We start from the raw sequence: 15,715 nt of genomic DNA on the forward strand, positions 1-15,715 counted from the left end.
GGGTGTTGAGAACCACTAATATCAACGAATTCGTTCAACTGTTGGAAAACAAGGATCAGGAGGAAACATTGAAGGCGAAGAGAGTTCCATTGCCACAGAATCCAGAAATGTACTGTGGAACTTCCAGTTCTTCGTCTGCAAGAACCGGTTCACATGCTCCACTTCAAACAGCGTTTGTCACAAGCACAGATTGTTTTGGCAATCCAATACAAGTTCCTGTTAAGCCACCTCCCACCACAGACATGTATGGAAATCCAATCCAACCACCTCCACCTCCTCCTGCTCAACAACAACAACAACAACGTGCAAATCGTTCGTCTGACTTGGGTATAGGGGCGAAAGACTAATCGAACCATTCATTGGCATATGGTCTTAGTACCGAAATTTCGTTTGATAGATTGCCGAGGTTCTGAGATATTCGGTCTTTATGCTGCTTATCATCTGGGTATCATGGTTGTATCTTTTACCGAAAAATAACGGGGACGCAAGTCTAGATCTTCCATGATACTATACATACGTGTACATATTGCATACTGCATTCGACCTCAATAAGTGATAAACAATCACATGTCCAAATCAAATAAGTGATAAAATATCACATCTTTCCGGGTGTCAAGTTCGTCTCTCTGCTGTACGGAAGTACTGACCTGTTCACGGACTTGCACCTGTGCCCTCATGCATATGAAAATCAAGTTCCTCTTCAATAAGTGATTATATCACATAGGACTTGTTTTCAAATCAAAATAAGTGAGTATTTCACAATTTATACGGTCAAACAGATGATAATCGGTATACTCACCGGTAAGATGAACCCTCGTGCATACCTTGATACGGGAATGTGTCGTGATGTGGATGAACACCGGTCGGTAAGTATAAATCATACATTAACGTATCCTCTAAACATGATTACATCTGATAAGTTGAGCTTAAGTGGACAACAATACCGATAATTGTTATAGGATGCTTATCTTAATGTTAACTAACTGAACAACAAGAGTGTTTTGGCATGACCGTACACTGATATGATTCTCTTACCCTCGAAACTCACAAAAAGAATGTATGTATATATTTATGTACTGTTTAACTTTTATTATTTCTTTTAAACAGTTTCGTCGTTTGGTGCATATCAGCACGACATTAGCGGTGATGTCGTTTGATAACACTCAAAGGATTTTAAATTGTTGTCTTTTACTTTCAAAAATACCAAAAAGATTTTAGGCGTGTTTTAATATAAACTTTATAAAAGCCAAAAAGATTTTATTTCTGCTTTATTTTCGATCGTACGATGTTGGAGCTCGAGTCTTCGTTACCTGAAACCTGAATGAAAACCGAACTGACTAAATCTTCATAAACGGTCAAAAAAAAAAAAAAAAAATTTGCATGGTTTGAAAGTTAAAGACTTAAATTGACAAATTTTTTAAACTTTCAAACTGTCGGACGGTGTTTGATTATGACATGGTCATTCGTGTGTCATTTGTTTATACTATATTCCAAGCAGTTGTTCTCATTATGCGTTTAGATTTCTTGCATGTGCAGATTCTAAAGGCTAGGAGAACATGGTCGATGACAAGCTCTGGAATGAAGACATGACGTGAAGGCACTCAACTGATGAAGATGATCGAGTTGCCGTTGGCCATCATCAACACCACAAGGATCTCACTTCATAAAGATAAAGTCTTTTCACGAGCATAACTCAAGGGGGAGCTTATGTTAAGGGGGAGTTTGTCAACACACTTCCTACATGATACGGGTAGTTTGTTGATACACTCTCTGCTTTCGAGACGTGAAGACTTTGAAGATCCTCCGACATTGAAGACTTGTAAGGACGTCAGAGTTTTGGAAACTCGAAGACCAAAGACCGTCGAAGTCCAAGACGAGTCTACATTTATTGGAAGACAAAGACAAAGCTACAGCCAAGGGGGAGTTTGTTGGTGCACTTGTGTCTGTACTTTGTCTGTATTCGGTCCGATGTAAACGATGTCCTTGTAAGTCATGTAAGTTGACCAAGTCAACCGTCCTCCTGGTTTGACTCAGTCAACAGTAAGTAGAGTTGTTGAAAGTTGTCTGGCTCGAAGGATAACCTCGAAGGATAATGTTGATCCTTCGAGGTGCTCGAAAGATATGCTTCGAATGATTAGACCTCGAAAGATGATCTTTCGAGGTCCCTGCTTATCCTTCGAGAGCATTGTATTCGAAAGATGATCCTTCGGACCATCTTTCGGATCCTTCGAGCAGACCTGCTGTGTATGGGTATATATACCCATGCAGTGTATGTGTGAGTTAGTTCTGAAGTTCTGCCATTTGCACATCCGAGAGATAGAGAGCCTTGAGAGCATTCTGTCCAGAACTCACACTCACACACTTAGAGAGTTTATAGAGCATTTCTGTAAACATTGAGCTTGTAACCGAACCCTCATTGCATTAATACTAGTTGTGTTAATCGGTGAACTTGTGTGTTTGTTTCTCTACTTGCTACTAACTCGGTTTGCTTGCTAGCTTGGATTCCGCACTCGCTAGTAGGTTTGTATAACAAGGTTTAGGTTCGTAATCCTCCGCGAAACAGGGACCTACAAGTGGTATCAGAGCCAAGGGGGTTCGGTCCGATGTAAACGATGTCCTTGTAAGTCATGTAAGTTGACCAAGTCAACCGTCCTCCTGGTTTGACTCAGTCAACAGTAAGTAGAGTTGTTGAAAGTTGTCTGGCTCGAAGGATAACCTCGAAGGATAATGTTGATCCTTCGAGGTGCTCGAAAGATATGCTTCGAATGATTAGACCTCGAAAGATGATCTTTCGAGGTCCCTGCTTATCCTTCGAGAGCATTGTATTCGAAAGATGATCCTTCGGACCATCTTTCGGATCCTTCGAGCAGACCTGCTGTGTATGGGTATATATACCCATGCAGTGTATGTGTGAGTTAGTTCTGAAGTTCTGCCATTTGCACATCCGAGAGATAGAGAGCCTTGAGAGCATTCTGTCCAGAACTCACACTCACACACTTAGAGAGTATATAGAGCATTTCTGTAAACATTGAGCTTGTAACCGAACCCTCATTGCATTAATACTAGTTGTGTTAATCGGTGAACTTGTGTGTTTGTTTCTCTACTTGCTACTAACTCGGTTTGCTTGCTAGCTTGGATTCCGCACTCGCTAGTAGGTTTGTATAACAAGGTTTAGGTTCGTAATCCTCCGCGAAACAGGGACCTACATTTGGGCCCCCAAAGTCCGGCCCTCCCTAATAGCTCCAAAAAAATTTGACGAGTCTACAATCGCGCCTTTCAAATTCGCCTCATCCATTATCGCCCCTTCAAAATGCTACAACGAGGTATGTCGGACATTTATCACTAATAATCAAAATCGTTGATGTATCTCCCATTTAGTTATTAATTTACTGAACCAATATTCTCAGTTTTCATGTGATGCGTGTAACAAACTACTATATATCAACGGTACTTACTGCATCCTGAAGATCCGCACGACAAAGATAAGCACGTTGAAGATTTGCATCCATCAAATTGGCATTATTCAACTTGGCACTCTATGAAAGTAGAACAAATACAGAGAAACAAAAATTAATTAGATTTTACTCTAAAACACTAAACCCAAAATCTTAAATATTATACAAACCTGTAAAAAAGCTTTTTCTAGATTGGCTCCCATCAAATCCGCATTTGTGAGATCAGCGGTCTGATAAATTAATTACTCTAAAGATCTAGAATTGCTAAATAAAATGTGTATTTAATCCAAAGTTGAACATACCTCCAGATGCACAGACCGCAAGTCTGCGCCACATAAACTACATTCTATCAAGCAAGCATCTGCAAATATCAAAAATAAATAAATAAATAAATAGTAATTCATCTTAAAAGGTCACAAAAAATCATAATCTTAACTGCATACTTAACCTAGAGACTTGCACAGTCACTTAGCTTAGTTTATTAATAAGTACAACTACATAGCATTGCATCTCATAACTAATTATTAGGGAAAATTATCAAAATGTCTCTTGACCAAGTGCATTTGTAAAATTGTCACCTTCATGCGTCCTTGGAAGGTCCTCCAAGCATCGGAAGCGTCCGCCTTTCGCGTTTAAGCGTCCGCCTGTCACGTTGAAGCGTCCGTTCCCTTTCAAGCGACACGTGTTGAAGCGTCCGTTCCGTTACGAAATTGCGTCAGTCACCGACGCATGATAACCATAATTTTTTAATGCGTCCATGTGTACGCTTCCGAGGCCTGGACGACGCTTCCGAGGCTTGACCCGACGCTCCCCCGATGCTTGACCGACGCTTCCCGACGCTTCCGAAAAAAAACATTGGAAACTCAAAAGCCGTTTAACTTTTACCGTTGCACACATTTACCCCACTATATAACCCGTTCACTTATCACTTATCAAAATCAAAACACCCGCCGTTTTCAAACAAAATCAGCCATTTCACTAGAAAATCCGACGCCGTCAACGACCCGAAAATGGCCACCTCCTGGACTGATGTTGAAGACATTGCTCTATGCGAAGCATGGGAGCAGGCCATGATCGATCCTCCACCTCGAGGACATGGTGGGCTTTGGGTCCGTGTTCAACAGAATTTCGCCCAACTACGTGGTCCGGAACACAATCGGACCGTTGACGCACTATCGTCCAGGTTCCGTGTGCTGCGGTTGGAATGTGAGAGATTTGATCGATATTTCAAGAAAGTGGAGACAGAAATGCCGGACCTTGGTGAGGACGATCAGAAGGAGGTGGCCCTCATCAACTACCGTCATGAAGAGAGACATGACTTCAAACATGTCTCGGAGTGGGAGGCTATTAGGATATGGTTTTAGATATAATATTATGTGTTGTTTGGTTCTTTTTTTTTTTTTGTTTTTTATTATGTTATGTTTTGATGTTTAATATAAAAAATTTTAACTAAAAAATAACATATTTTATATCGTTTAAAATTTGCTCTGTTAACATACATATAGTTTTTATAAAGAGCATGCACATGATCCCATGTTAGAAATGTTTATAAGTTATAAAAAAAAAGTGGACAAAGATACGGAATCTACGTCGTTGACCGACGCTTCAGAAGCTCACGGACGCATTGCGCCTGAGGCGGACGCTTCAACATCGGACACGTGTTGCTTAAAAGGAAACGGACGCTTCAACATGAAAGACGGACGCTTCCGAGGCTGGGAGGACCTTCCAAAGACGCAAGAAGGTGACAATTTTGAAAATGCACTTGGTCAAGAGACATTTTGATACAAACCAGATATTTGAAAAAATTACATAAATACCTCTGGAAACTTGAATAACATTATATTTAAAAAACCAAAAAGCGTTAAAGAAAACGCCACAAATGTCATTACATAGTCATCTAGTTTTTTTTTTGGGTAAATATTAAATTATACCATGTGTTGAGAGGACATAGGAAAATATCCCTAATACTGAATTTAATAAAGTTAAAAGAAAAACTACTGGCCCTGTAAATTTGCACACGAAAGATTAGCCGCCTCCAGAGAAGCTCCACGAAGTTTAGCTCTTGTGAACTCACAACTTCCACAAGCAAGACCAAATCATGTGAGTTGACTAATAATGGAAAAAAAAAAAGTTGGCTCTAAAAATCACTAAAAACTGCTAGGTGAAACGCGTATTCATATTCTATGACTGCCTTCATAACAATAAGAAATAATAGGTGGTTTGCAGAATCTTACTAGCTCAATGTTGCATTGTGAAAAAGGATATTTTCAGCATCTACCTCCTGTGGATCAACTTAATTAATAAGAAGACAATAATAAAGCACTATGTTAAATATATAATTAATCAGGGTGAATGAAATAAAAATTAAGTCGCATAATTTACCTGAAATTTAGCACGATAAAGGTTAGCACATGAGAAATTCACATTTTTCAGGCATGCAAAGCTGAAGTCCACACCCGACAAGTCCTGCATAAGTTATAATGAATTAATTAGAAATAGCGGGTTTTTTAATAGTCGGGCTGTGAGTTTTCTAGTGACGGATTCTCACGGTTAAGAAAAAAAAAATTATCTTAATATATAGCATGCAAATGATTTGTATTTTAGCTTGGTTAGAAGTATTTCAGCTCTAAATATATTAAAGCTATATGGAAGCCAGCCCAAATTTTATTAGGGCTTCTAAACCTATAATATATAGAATATATTTTATTCCTGCAATGTCCAAAAATACTACTCATGCATGATACAACATACATCAAGTATCTTCAAATACAAGATGTATTTGATCATACCAGTTTTGAAAGATCAAGCCCAGAAAGATTCACTCCTCTTAATCTGACTTTTTCAGATTGTATACATTTGATAATATCAGTGCGTGTTAATTCACTTTCCACTTCTTCATCCTTCTTCCTATTCAAGACTTCATTTATTTCATCCACCAATCCCTGAAATAGTAAAATATTACGAAGTACCATATACGGAATGATCTAAACCAGCCCAGCCGATCATGAACAACTCGAGATCACTTAACTCAAAGCTCGAATCAAGCCGAATCAAGCCGAGGTTAAACGAGTTGAGTCTGAAAAGTAAATTTGTTTTAAAAAAGTGTCGGGCCCAAGCTGTCTCACGAGCCTAAACAAACATATTCAATAATAATTATATATATTTTATTTAACAATTAGATATTTATTTATATAAGGCCCCGCTTGCGGTGTGCGCATATAATGTATATATGTGTGGGCAGGGGCGCAACTTTGTAGGGGCCGGGGGCGCCCGACCCCCCCGAACTTTTCGCTCAGTAGTGTCCGGTATGTAGTTTCCGTATAGAATTTTTTAGGAACACACGTTTTCAACCCCATGGTTTTATAATTTTATTAGGTATATACGTTTTCGACCCCCCGGTCAGAAATCTCAAGCTTCGCCACTGTGTGTGGTCTCACTGGAAGTAGGCTCTCTATTCCTACGAGGTGGAGGTAAGGTTGTCTACATCTTACCCTCCTCAGACCCTACCTTAGCTTTGCTATTCATGGGATGGGATTTACGGAGTATGATGATGATATTTATATAGCATATATATTGTTACCTATAAAATCATGATAAAAATAACTATATTATATATGTTATTATTATATATTTATATTACAATAAAGGAATAGAAAAAATTAATTATATATGTAAATAAATTAATAAAAAATAAACGAGTCAAGCCCAACCCAAGCTCGAGCTTGGAAAACTACTCACAAGTCGAGCTCAAGCGAAATAGAGTTCAATATGAGCTGAGCTCGAGCACTCGTACTTTTAAGTTAAACGAGCCGAGCTCAAGCCTACTGAACATGTATACACAGTTGGTACCATACAATAGATCCATGAAAAAAACTTACAAGAAGCTGATAGTATTCTGCTTCCTGCAAAAGCTCTGAACGCTCCAAATCAGACAATTTGGGAATGGGAGCTACACCATCTCTCAGCCAATTCAAAATATGCCGAAAATGCTTCCCATCCCTGTCAATAAACACATATCCCTGCAATAACACATGTTCAAAGCATGTTCCTTTTGAGCACAAAAATAAAGTTATGCTCTAAGAAATTCAGTATGACCCGAGTATTACTCACATCAGACAAAACCAAAATATGAAATGCACATGATCTCGCAAACAAACATGTTGTCTACATTACATACTTGCCTTGCCATCCTTGCAAACAGTGTGGTGACCACCAAACATGGCAGCAAGCATTGAATTGGGATCCCTAAGAGTTAGGGTATCAAGGGTTGTGCAGAATTTTCTTCCACCTGTTTCAGCAACATTACTGAATATTTAACAGAGAATTTTGGAATAAGTTCACTGACACTTTCTTTAACTAAAAATCATCCCCTTATACTAAAGGCCCTAACTATCTGCACACCCAGTTTGCCTATCTGCACACTTAGGGTTTACCTACGCAGCGTATTGGTCAATACGCAGCGTATAGGGTTAACCCTATACGCTGCGTATTGACCAATACTCAGCGTATATAAACCATGGATCTCAGTGCCTAATTACCAATCATTGCACAGAAAACAAGGTTTATATACGCTGCGTATAGCTCTCTACGCAGCGTATATAAACCATTAGACTTTTTTGGGTCATTTTGGTAGGTTTGAGGGATCATTTTTTCACAAAGTTTATATACGCTGCGTATTGACCAATACTCAGCGTATATAAAGGTCTGAAAATGTCATTTATGCCCTTGTATTAAGGCTATACGAAGCCAAATACAAGGGTAGTTGTGTCATTTTTGTCTTATAGGCTGCGTAGTGATCTCTAAGGAGCGTATATAAAGCTCTATTTTTGTTTTTTTTTTTTTTTGTGTATTCCTTTGTTTATTTATAAAAAAAAGGAAAATAACACCCGATACGATACTATACGATACGATATAACACCCGTATAAGCATATAGGTGTGATTTAGTTCCCGTATTGACCTCGTATAAGCCTATAAGTGTGATATCGTATCGTATAGGTGTGGTTTAGGTCACGTATTGACCTCGTATAAGACTATAAGTGTGATATCGTATCGTATAGCATAGTATATGTCCCGTATTGACCTCGTATAAGCCTATAAGTGTGATATCGTATCGTATAGCATAGTATATGTCCCGTATTGACCTCGTATAAGCCTATAAGTGTGATATTGTATGGTATAACGTAGTATATGTCATGTATTGACTTCGTATAAGCCTATAAGTGTGATATCGTATCGTATAGCGTCGTATAGGTCACGTATTGACCTCGCATAAGCCTATAAGTGTGATATCGTATCGTATAGGTGTGGTATAGGTCACGTATTTACCTCGTATAACCCTATAAGTGTGATATCGTATCATATAACGTAGTATAGGTCACGTATTGACCTCGTATAAGCCTATAAGTGTGATATTGTATCGTATTGCGTCGTATAGGTCACGTATTGAACTCGTATAAGCCTATAAGTGTGATATCGTATCGTATAGGTGTGGTTTAGGTCACGTATTAACCTCGTATAAGCCTATAAGTGTGATATCGTAGTATCGTATAGGTGTGGTTTAAGTCCCGTCTAATCCTATATGCATATACAAGACCTATAGGAAACCTATACGAGACTTATACTACACTATACGATACGATACGATACTAAACAATAACACCCGTATAGGCCTCTATACGAGACTTATATACTATACACTATACGATACGATATGATGCAATACGATACGATACGATACGATACGATGCAATACGATAAGATAATTTAATTTAAACGATAACAATATAATATATTTGTATTATTTACGAATAATATTCTTTTTTTATAAATAATTTTCTTTTTTAATAAATAAACAAAGGAATACGATAATTTATTTTAAACGATAACAAAACAATATATTAGTATTATTTACCAATAATATTGTTTTTTTTATAAATAATTTTCTTTTTTAATTTTTATAATTCATAATATTTATATTATTTTTTATTTTTATAATTTATATTTGTATTATTTACTAATAATATTGTTTTTTATAAATAATTTTCTTTTTTTTATAAATAAACAAAGGAATACATGATAAAAAAATAAAAAAATGGAGCTTTATATACGCTCCTTAGAGGTCCCTACGCAGCATATGAGACCAAAATGACACAACTACCCTTGTATTTGGCTTCCTATAGCCTCAAAACAAGGGTATAAAAGACATTTTCAGACCTTTATATACGCTGCGTATAGGTCAATACGCAGCGTATTTAAAGGGTGGTAAAATTATTTTTAACCCCAAACCTGTGGTAAAATTATCTTTTTAACCCTTATAGTTTATATATGCTACGTATTGACCAATACTCAGCGTATGTAAAGGTCTGAAAATGTCATTTATGCCCTTGTATTAAGGCTATACGAAGCCAAATACAAGGGTAGTTGTGTCATTTTCGTCTTATAGGCTGCGTAGTGATCTCTAAGGAGCGTATATAAAGCTCTATTTTTGTTTTTTTTTTTGTGTATTCCTTTGTTTATTTATAAAAAAAAAGGAAAATAACACCCGATACGATACTATACGATACGATATAACACCCGTATAAGCATATAGGTGTGATTTAGTTCCCGTATTGACCTCGTATAAGCCTATAAGTGTGATATCGTATCGTATAGGTGTGGTTTAGGTCACGTATTGACCTCGTATAAGACTATAAGTGTGATATCGTATCGTATAGCATAGTATATGTCCCGTATTGACCTCGTATAAGCCTATAAGTGTGATATCGTATCGTATAGCATAGTATATGTCCCGTATTGACCTCGTATAAGCCTATAAGTGTGATATTGTATGGTATAACGTAGTATATGTCATGTATTGACTTCGTATAAGCCTATAAGTGTAATATCGTATCGTATAGTGTCGTATAGGTCACGTATTGACCTCGCATAAGCCTATAAGTGTGATATCGTATCGTATAGGTGTGGTATAGGTCACGTATTTACCTCGTATAACCCTATAAGTGTGATATCGTATCATATAACGTAGTATAGGTCACGTATTGACCTCGTATAAGCCTATAAGTGTGATATTGTATCGTATAGCGTCGTATAGGTCACGTATTGAACTCGTATAAGCCTATAAGTGTGATATCGTATCGTATAGGTGTGGTTTAGGTCACGTATTAACCTCGTATAAGCCTATAAGTGTGATATCGTAGTATCGTATAGGTGTGGTTTAAGTCCCGTCTAATCCTATATGCATATACAAGACCTATAGGAAACCTATACGAGACTTATACTACACTATACGATACGATACGATACTAAACAATAACACCCGTATAGGCCTCTATACGAGACTTATATACTATACACTATACGATACGATATGATGCAATACGATACGATACGATACGATACGATGCAATACGATAAGATAATTTAATTTAAACGATAACAATATAATATATTTGTATTATTTACGAATAATATTCTTTTTTTATAAATAATTTTCTTTTTTAATAAATAAACAAAGGAATACGATAATTTAATTTAAACGATAACAAAACAATATATTAGTATTATTTACCAATAATATTGTTTTTTTTATAAATAATTTTCTTTTTTAATTTTTATAATTCATAATATTTATATTATTTTTTATTTTTATAATTTATATTTGTATTATTTACTAATAATATTGTTTTTTATAAATAATTTTCTTTTTTTTATAAATAAACAAAGGAATACATGATAAAAAAATACAAAAATGGAGCTTTATATACGCTCCTTAGAGGTCCCTACGCAGCGTATGAGACCAAAATGACACAACTACCCTTGTATTTGGCTTCCTATAGCCTCAAAACAAGGGTATAAAAGACATTTTCAGACCTTTATATACGCTGCGTATAGGTCAATACGCAGCGTATTTAAAGGGTGGTAAAATTATTTTTAACCCCAAACCTGGGGTAAAATTATCTTTTTAACCCTTATAGTTTATATATGCTGCGTATTGACCAATACTCAGCGTATGTAAAGGTCTGAAAATGTCATTTATGCCCTTGTATTAAGGCTATACGAAGCCAAATACAAGGGTAGTTGTGTCATTTTCGTCTTATAGGCTGCGTAGTGATCTCTAAGGAGCGTATATAAAGCTCTATTTTTGTTTTTTTTTTGTGTATTCCTTTGTTTATTTATAAAAAAAAGGAAAATAACACCCGATACGATACTATACGATACGATATAACACCCGTATAAGCATATAGGTGTGATTTAGTTCCCGTATTGACCTCGTATAAGCCTATAAGTGTGATATCGTATCGTATAGGTGTGGTTTAGGTCACGTATTGACCTCGTATAAGACTATAAGTGTGATATCGTATAGCATAGTATATGTCCCGTATTGACCTCGTATAAGCCTATAAGTGTGATATCGTATCGTATAGCATAGTATATGTCCCGTATTGACCTCGTATAAGCCTATAAGTGTGATATTGTATGGTATAACGTAGTATATGTCATGTATTGACTTCGTATAAGCCTATAAGTGTGATATCGTATCGTATAGCGTCGTATAGGTCACGTATTGACCTCGCATAAGCCTATAAGTGTGATATCGTATCGTATAGGTGTGGTATAGGTCACGTATTTACCTCGTATAACCCTATAAGTGTGATATCGTATCATATAACGTAGTATAGGTCACGTATTGACCTCGTATAAGCCTATAAGTGTGATATTGTATCGTATAGCGTCGTATAGGTCACGTATTGACCTCGTATAAGCCTATAAGTGTGATATCGTATCGTATAGGTGTGGTTTAGGTCACGTATTAACCTCGTATAAGCCTATAAGTGTGATATCGTAGTATCGTATAGGTGTGGTTTAAGTCCCGTCTAATCCTATATGCATATACAAGACCTATAGGAAACCTATACGAGACTTATACTACACTATACGATACGATACGATACTAAACAATAACACCCGTATAGGCCTCTATACGAGACTTATATACTATACACTATACGATACGATATGATGCAATACGATACGATACGATACGATGCAATACGATAAGATAATTTAATTTAAACGATAACAATATAATATATTTGTATTATTTACGAATAATATTCTTTTTTTATAAATAATTTTCTTTTTTAATAAATAAACAAAGGAATACGATAATTTAATTTAAACGATAACAAAACAATATATTAGTATTATTTACCAATAATATTGTTTTTTTTATAAATAATTTTCTTTTTTAATTTTTATAATTCATAATATTTATATTATTTTTTATTTTTATAATTTATATTTGTATTATTTACTAATAATATTGTTTTTTATAAATAATTTTCTTTTTTTATAAATAAACAAAGGAATACATGATAAAAAAATACAAAAATGGAGCTTTATATACGCTCCTTAGAGGTCCCTACGCAGCGTATGAGACCAAAATGACACAACTACCCTTGTATTTGGCTTCCTATAGCCTCAAAACAAGGGTATAAAAGACATTTTCAGACCTTTATATACGCTCCTTAGAGGTCAATACGCAGTGTATTTAAACTTTGTGAAAAAATATCCCTCAAACCTACCAAAATGACCCAAAAAATCTAATGGTTTATATACGCTGCGTATTGACCAATACGCAGCGTATATAACCCTTGTTTTCTGTGCAATGATTGGTTGTCAGGCACTGAAATCCATGGTTTATATACGCTGAGTATTGGTCAATACGCAGCGTAGAGGGTTAACCCTATACGCTGCGTATTGACCAATACGCTGCGTAGATAAACCCTAAATTTGCTAGGGTTTGGTGTGCCAATAGGCACTTTAGTGTGCCAATAGGCACTTTAGTGTGCCAATAGGCACACCCATACTAAACAAAATCAAATAATTACTAGGCTCTTTTAGGCTCATGAGCCAGCTCTAGCTCCACAAGTGAAGTTCAGGCCTGCCCGGGCTCGTTTATGTACAAGTTGATTTTAGGCTCAAGCTCATTTATGTTCAACTTGTTTAGAGAGATCATCATAAATGATTAAAGTGTGTCGTTCACGGTACATAAAATATTCAGCCAATTCATGCTTTTAGCGAGTCGGTCTTAAGTACTCACAATTCATGCTTTTTAGCGAGTCGATCTTAAGTAACTTACAAACGTCTTGACTTGTTTACACCCTTGCTTAAACCTCGATGTCCATGGGTCCAAATAGATTACTTGAACTTATAACAACTTAATCGTATGTAGCAACCAAACTTTATTAACAGAGAATTACGAGTGAAATAGTAAAATGAAAAGCAAGAAATATGATATAAGTATTAATGTATTATGACCTATATTCAGACGAACAGGCGGAGAAGAGGCCATCCCCTCTTGAGATGTTCGCAGTGCAACCGATGAAATGAAAAGCAGACAAGAAAAATGAGGAGATAGAATGAAAAGTTGGCTAAGCCTGAAAACTGTTTTCTATAGGTAGCGTTGGAACTACAAAAGGGAATAAAAGTTATTAACGAGATTTTAATTACTAACAAAAATAACAAATTAGCCTTCTAACCTTTAGTTTCATCAAAAATATAAAAACCCACACTTTATAAAATGAGTAAATTACAAAAAAAAAAAAAAAAAAAAAACACCCTCATTTATTTATACACCAAATTGCAAACTATGTCCTTTACCTTCAAAAATTACAAAAACATACTCTATGTATTCAAACACTCGCAAATTATGTCCCTTACCCTAACTTAGTTAATTTTTATAATTAAATTTGATCAACTGGACCCTATATAAGGGTATTTTAGTCATTTTACCCTAAATACTAAAATAAATAAACATAAAAAATAATATATAAGTTAATTTTGTTAAATATATATACTAGCGTTGGTTGGGGCGGTGCCCCTTTGGCGTGGGTATTCAGCCTGGCGTGGGGCGGGGGACAGGGTGACTTGGCTGGCCTTGGTTGGCTGGTTCAATATGGCTGGCTTTGGTTGGCTACTTTAATTAAAAAAATCACATGGCTGGCCACGCCACGCCACACCCCTCATTTTTCACCATAAGCTTTTGGATCCCACACTCGTCACGTGTCGAGCAATACCCCCAACCCAAGCTCCTCCACCCTCAAATCTTATTTATATTGTGGGCCTTCTGTTTGTCACTCTGGTCTCTGGCCTTGGAAGAAGCCCATTCTTATTATATACGTTTCAAAGTTCAAACTAAAAAAGAAAACTACTTAATTCTTAACAACAAATATACGAAGCTGTTTTTTAAGTCATACCTGTTTGTTTGTCTGTTTTTTTTTTTTTTTTTTTTTTTTTTTGGTAAATTTAGTAAGAAATAAAATTAATATATATTGAAGCCGGATAATATATAGTTAACTTTTGAAATAAATTTAATATACGGGTGGTCTTAATGGATGTAACTGTCACGCGTACACCCAATATGTGTCCAGCCACCCTAAGGGCACACGGGGCGGTAGCTTATAACGCGTGATGGCAAAAGTATAACGCGTGGAAGTTTATTTTTCCCACCCCGTCTCATTTAGATAACACGTTATATATTAACGAAAATCCATTTTCGTTATATTTTCAACGCGTGATGGTTTGGTTTTGTGAGTGGAATTGTTGATTGGGGGAAATTGTTGGCTGTGGTGATGAGTGATGACCACCCCCACTAAAAAAGGTTGTGAGTGATGGAAAAATGGTCGATGACAGGGCGGAACTAGATTGGTGCTTGTGAGTGATAAATTCTATCACTAGTGAACCACCCCCCTCCCCTAACCTATGTACAATATACCTTGTTTTCACAGTTTACTCAGATGAGACCACCTCAAGAGCTTTGTTCGTTGGGCCGGATGGCTGGGCGTCGCTGTTGAAGGAAACATTTGAGGAGAGCGAATTTGGAATTCGTCTAAAAATTCGGATGGGGAAGAAACAGAAGGTGGGGTGCATGGTTGGTTCTTTTTTATATATATCTCCTTTTGTTTGTATTATGTGGGGGTGGGTTTATGACTTGTATCATATGCATTAATGACTTGTTCACTATTTGCAGCCAGCAAACTAAGTAGCAAGCATACGACACAGCACGGTCGTGCACCCAATTTGCAGTTTCCCTAACTTAATTTCTACTGTCTAAAAAGTCGATAATCGGTAATCAGTATGTACATACAAGAAGTCCAGGAAGCTTGTTTTAAATCAAAAACCACTAAAATCATACAATGCACAGAACCATAGAGTAGACGAAAATAAAAGAAAAGATTACCGCCAACTTTCTTGTGTC

The 15,715-nt window shown here is 36.3% G+C and overlaps 2 protein-coding genes across 2 annotated transcripts; both read right to left on the reverse strand.

Moving 5' to 3' along the window:
- Positions 1-3,202: 3,202 nt before the first annotated feature.
- On the reverse strand, positions 3,203-6,432 carry LOC110888810 (FH protein interacting protein FIP2). The gene is made up of 8 exons (XM_022136316.2): positions 6,245-6,432; positions 5,838-5,921; positions 5,690-5,736; positions 5,458-5,531; positions 3,758-3,816; positions 3,626-3,685; positions 3,456-3,536; positions 3,203-3,313 (listed from the first exon to the last, which is right to left on the reverse strand). The coding sequence occupies exons 1-8, from the start codon at positions 6,425-6,427 to the stop codon at positions 3,203-3,205; spliced, it is 699 nt and encodes a 232-aa protein (XP_021992008.2). The 5' UTR covers positions 6,428-6,432.
- Positions 6,433-7,276: 844 nt separating this feature from the next.
- On the reverse strand, positions 7,277-13,995 carry LOC118484187 (FH protein interacting protein FIP2-like). The gene is made up of 3 exons (XM_035980174.1): positions 13,777-13,995; positions 7,637-7,743; positions 7,277-7,474 (listed from the first exon to the last, which is right to left on the reverse strand). The coding sequence occupies exons 1-3, from the start codon at positions 13,808-13,810 to the stop codon at positions 7,277-7,279; spliced, it is 339 nt and encodes a 112-aa protein (XP_035836067.1). The 5' UTR covers positions 13,811-13,995.
- Positions 13,996-15,715: the final 1,720 nt, after the last annotated feature.

The sequence above is a fragment of the Helianthus annuus genome, chromosome 11 (genome assembly GCF_002127325.2).
Source record: "Helianthus annuus cultivar XRQ/B chromosome 11, HanXRQr2.0-SUNRISE, whole genome shotgun sequence".
In the NCBI taxonomy this organism is placed as follows: domain Eukaryota; kingdom Viridiplantae; phylum Streptophyta; class Magnoliopsida; order Asterales; family Asteraceae; genus Helianthus; species Helianthus annuus.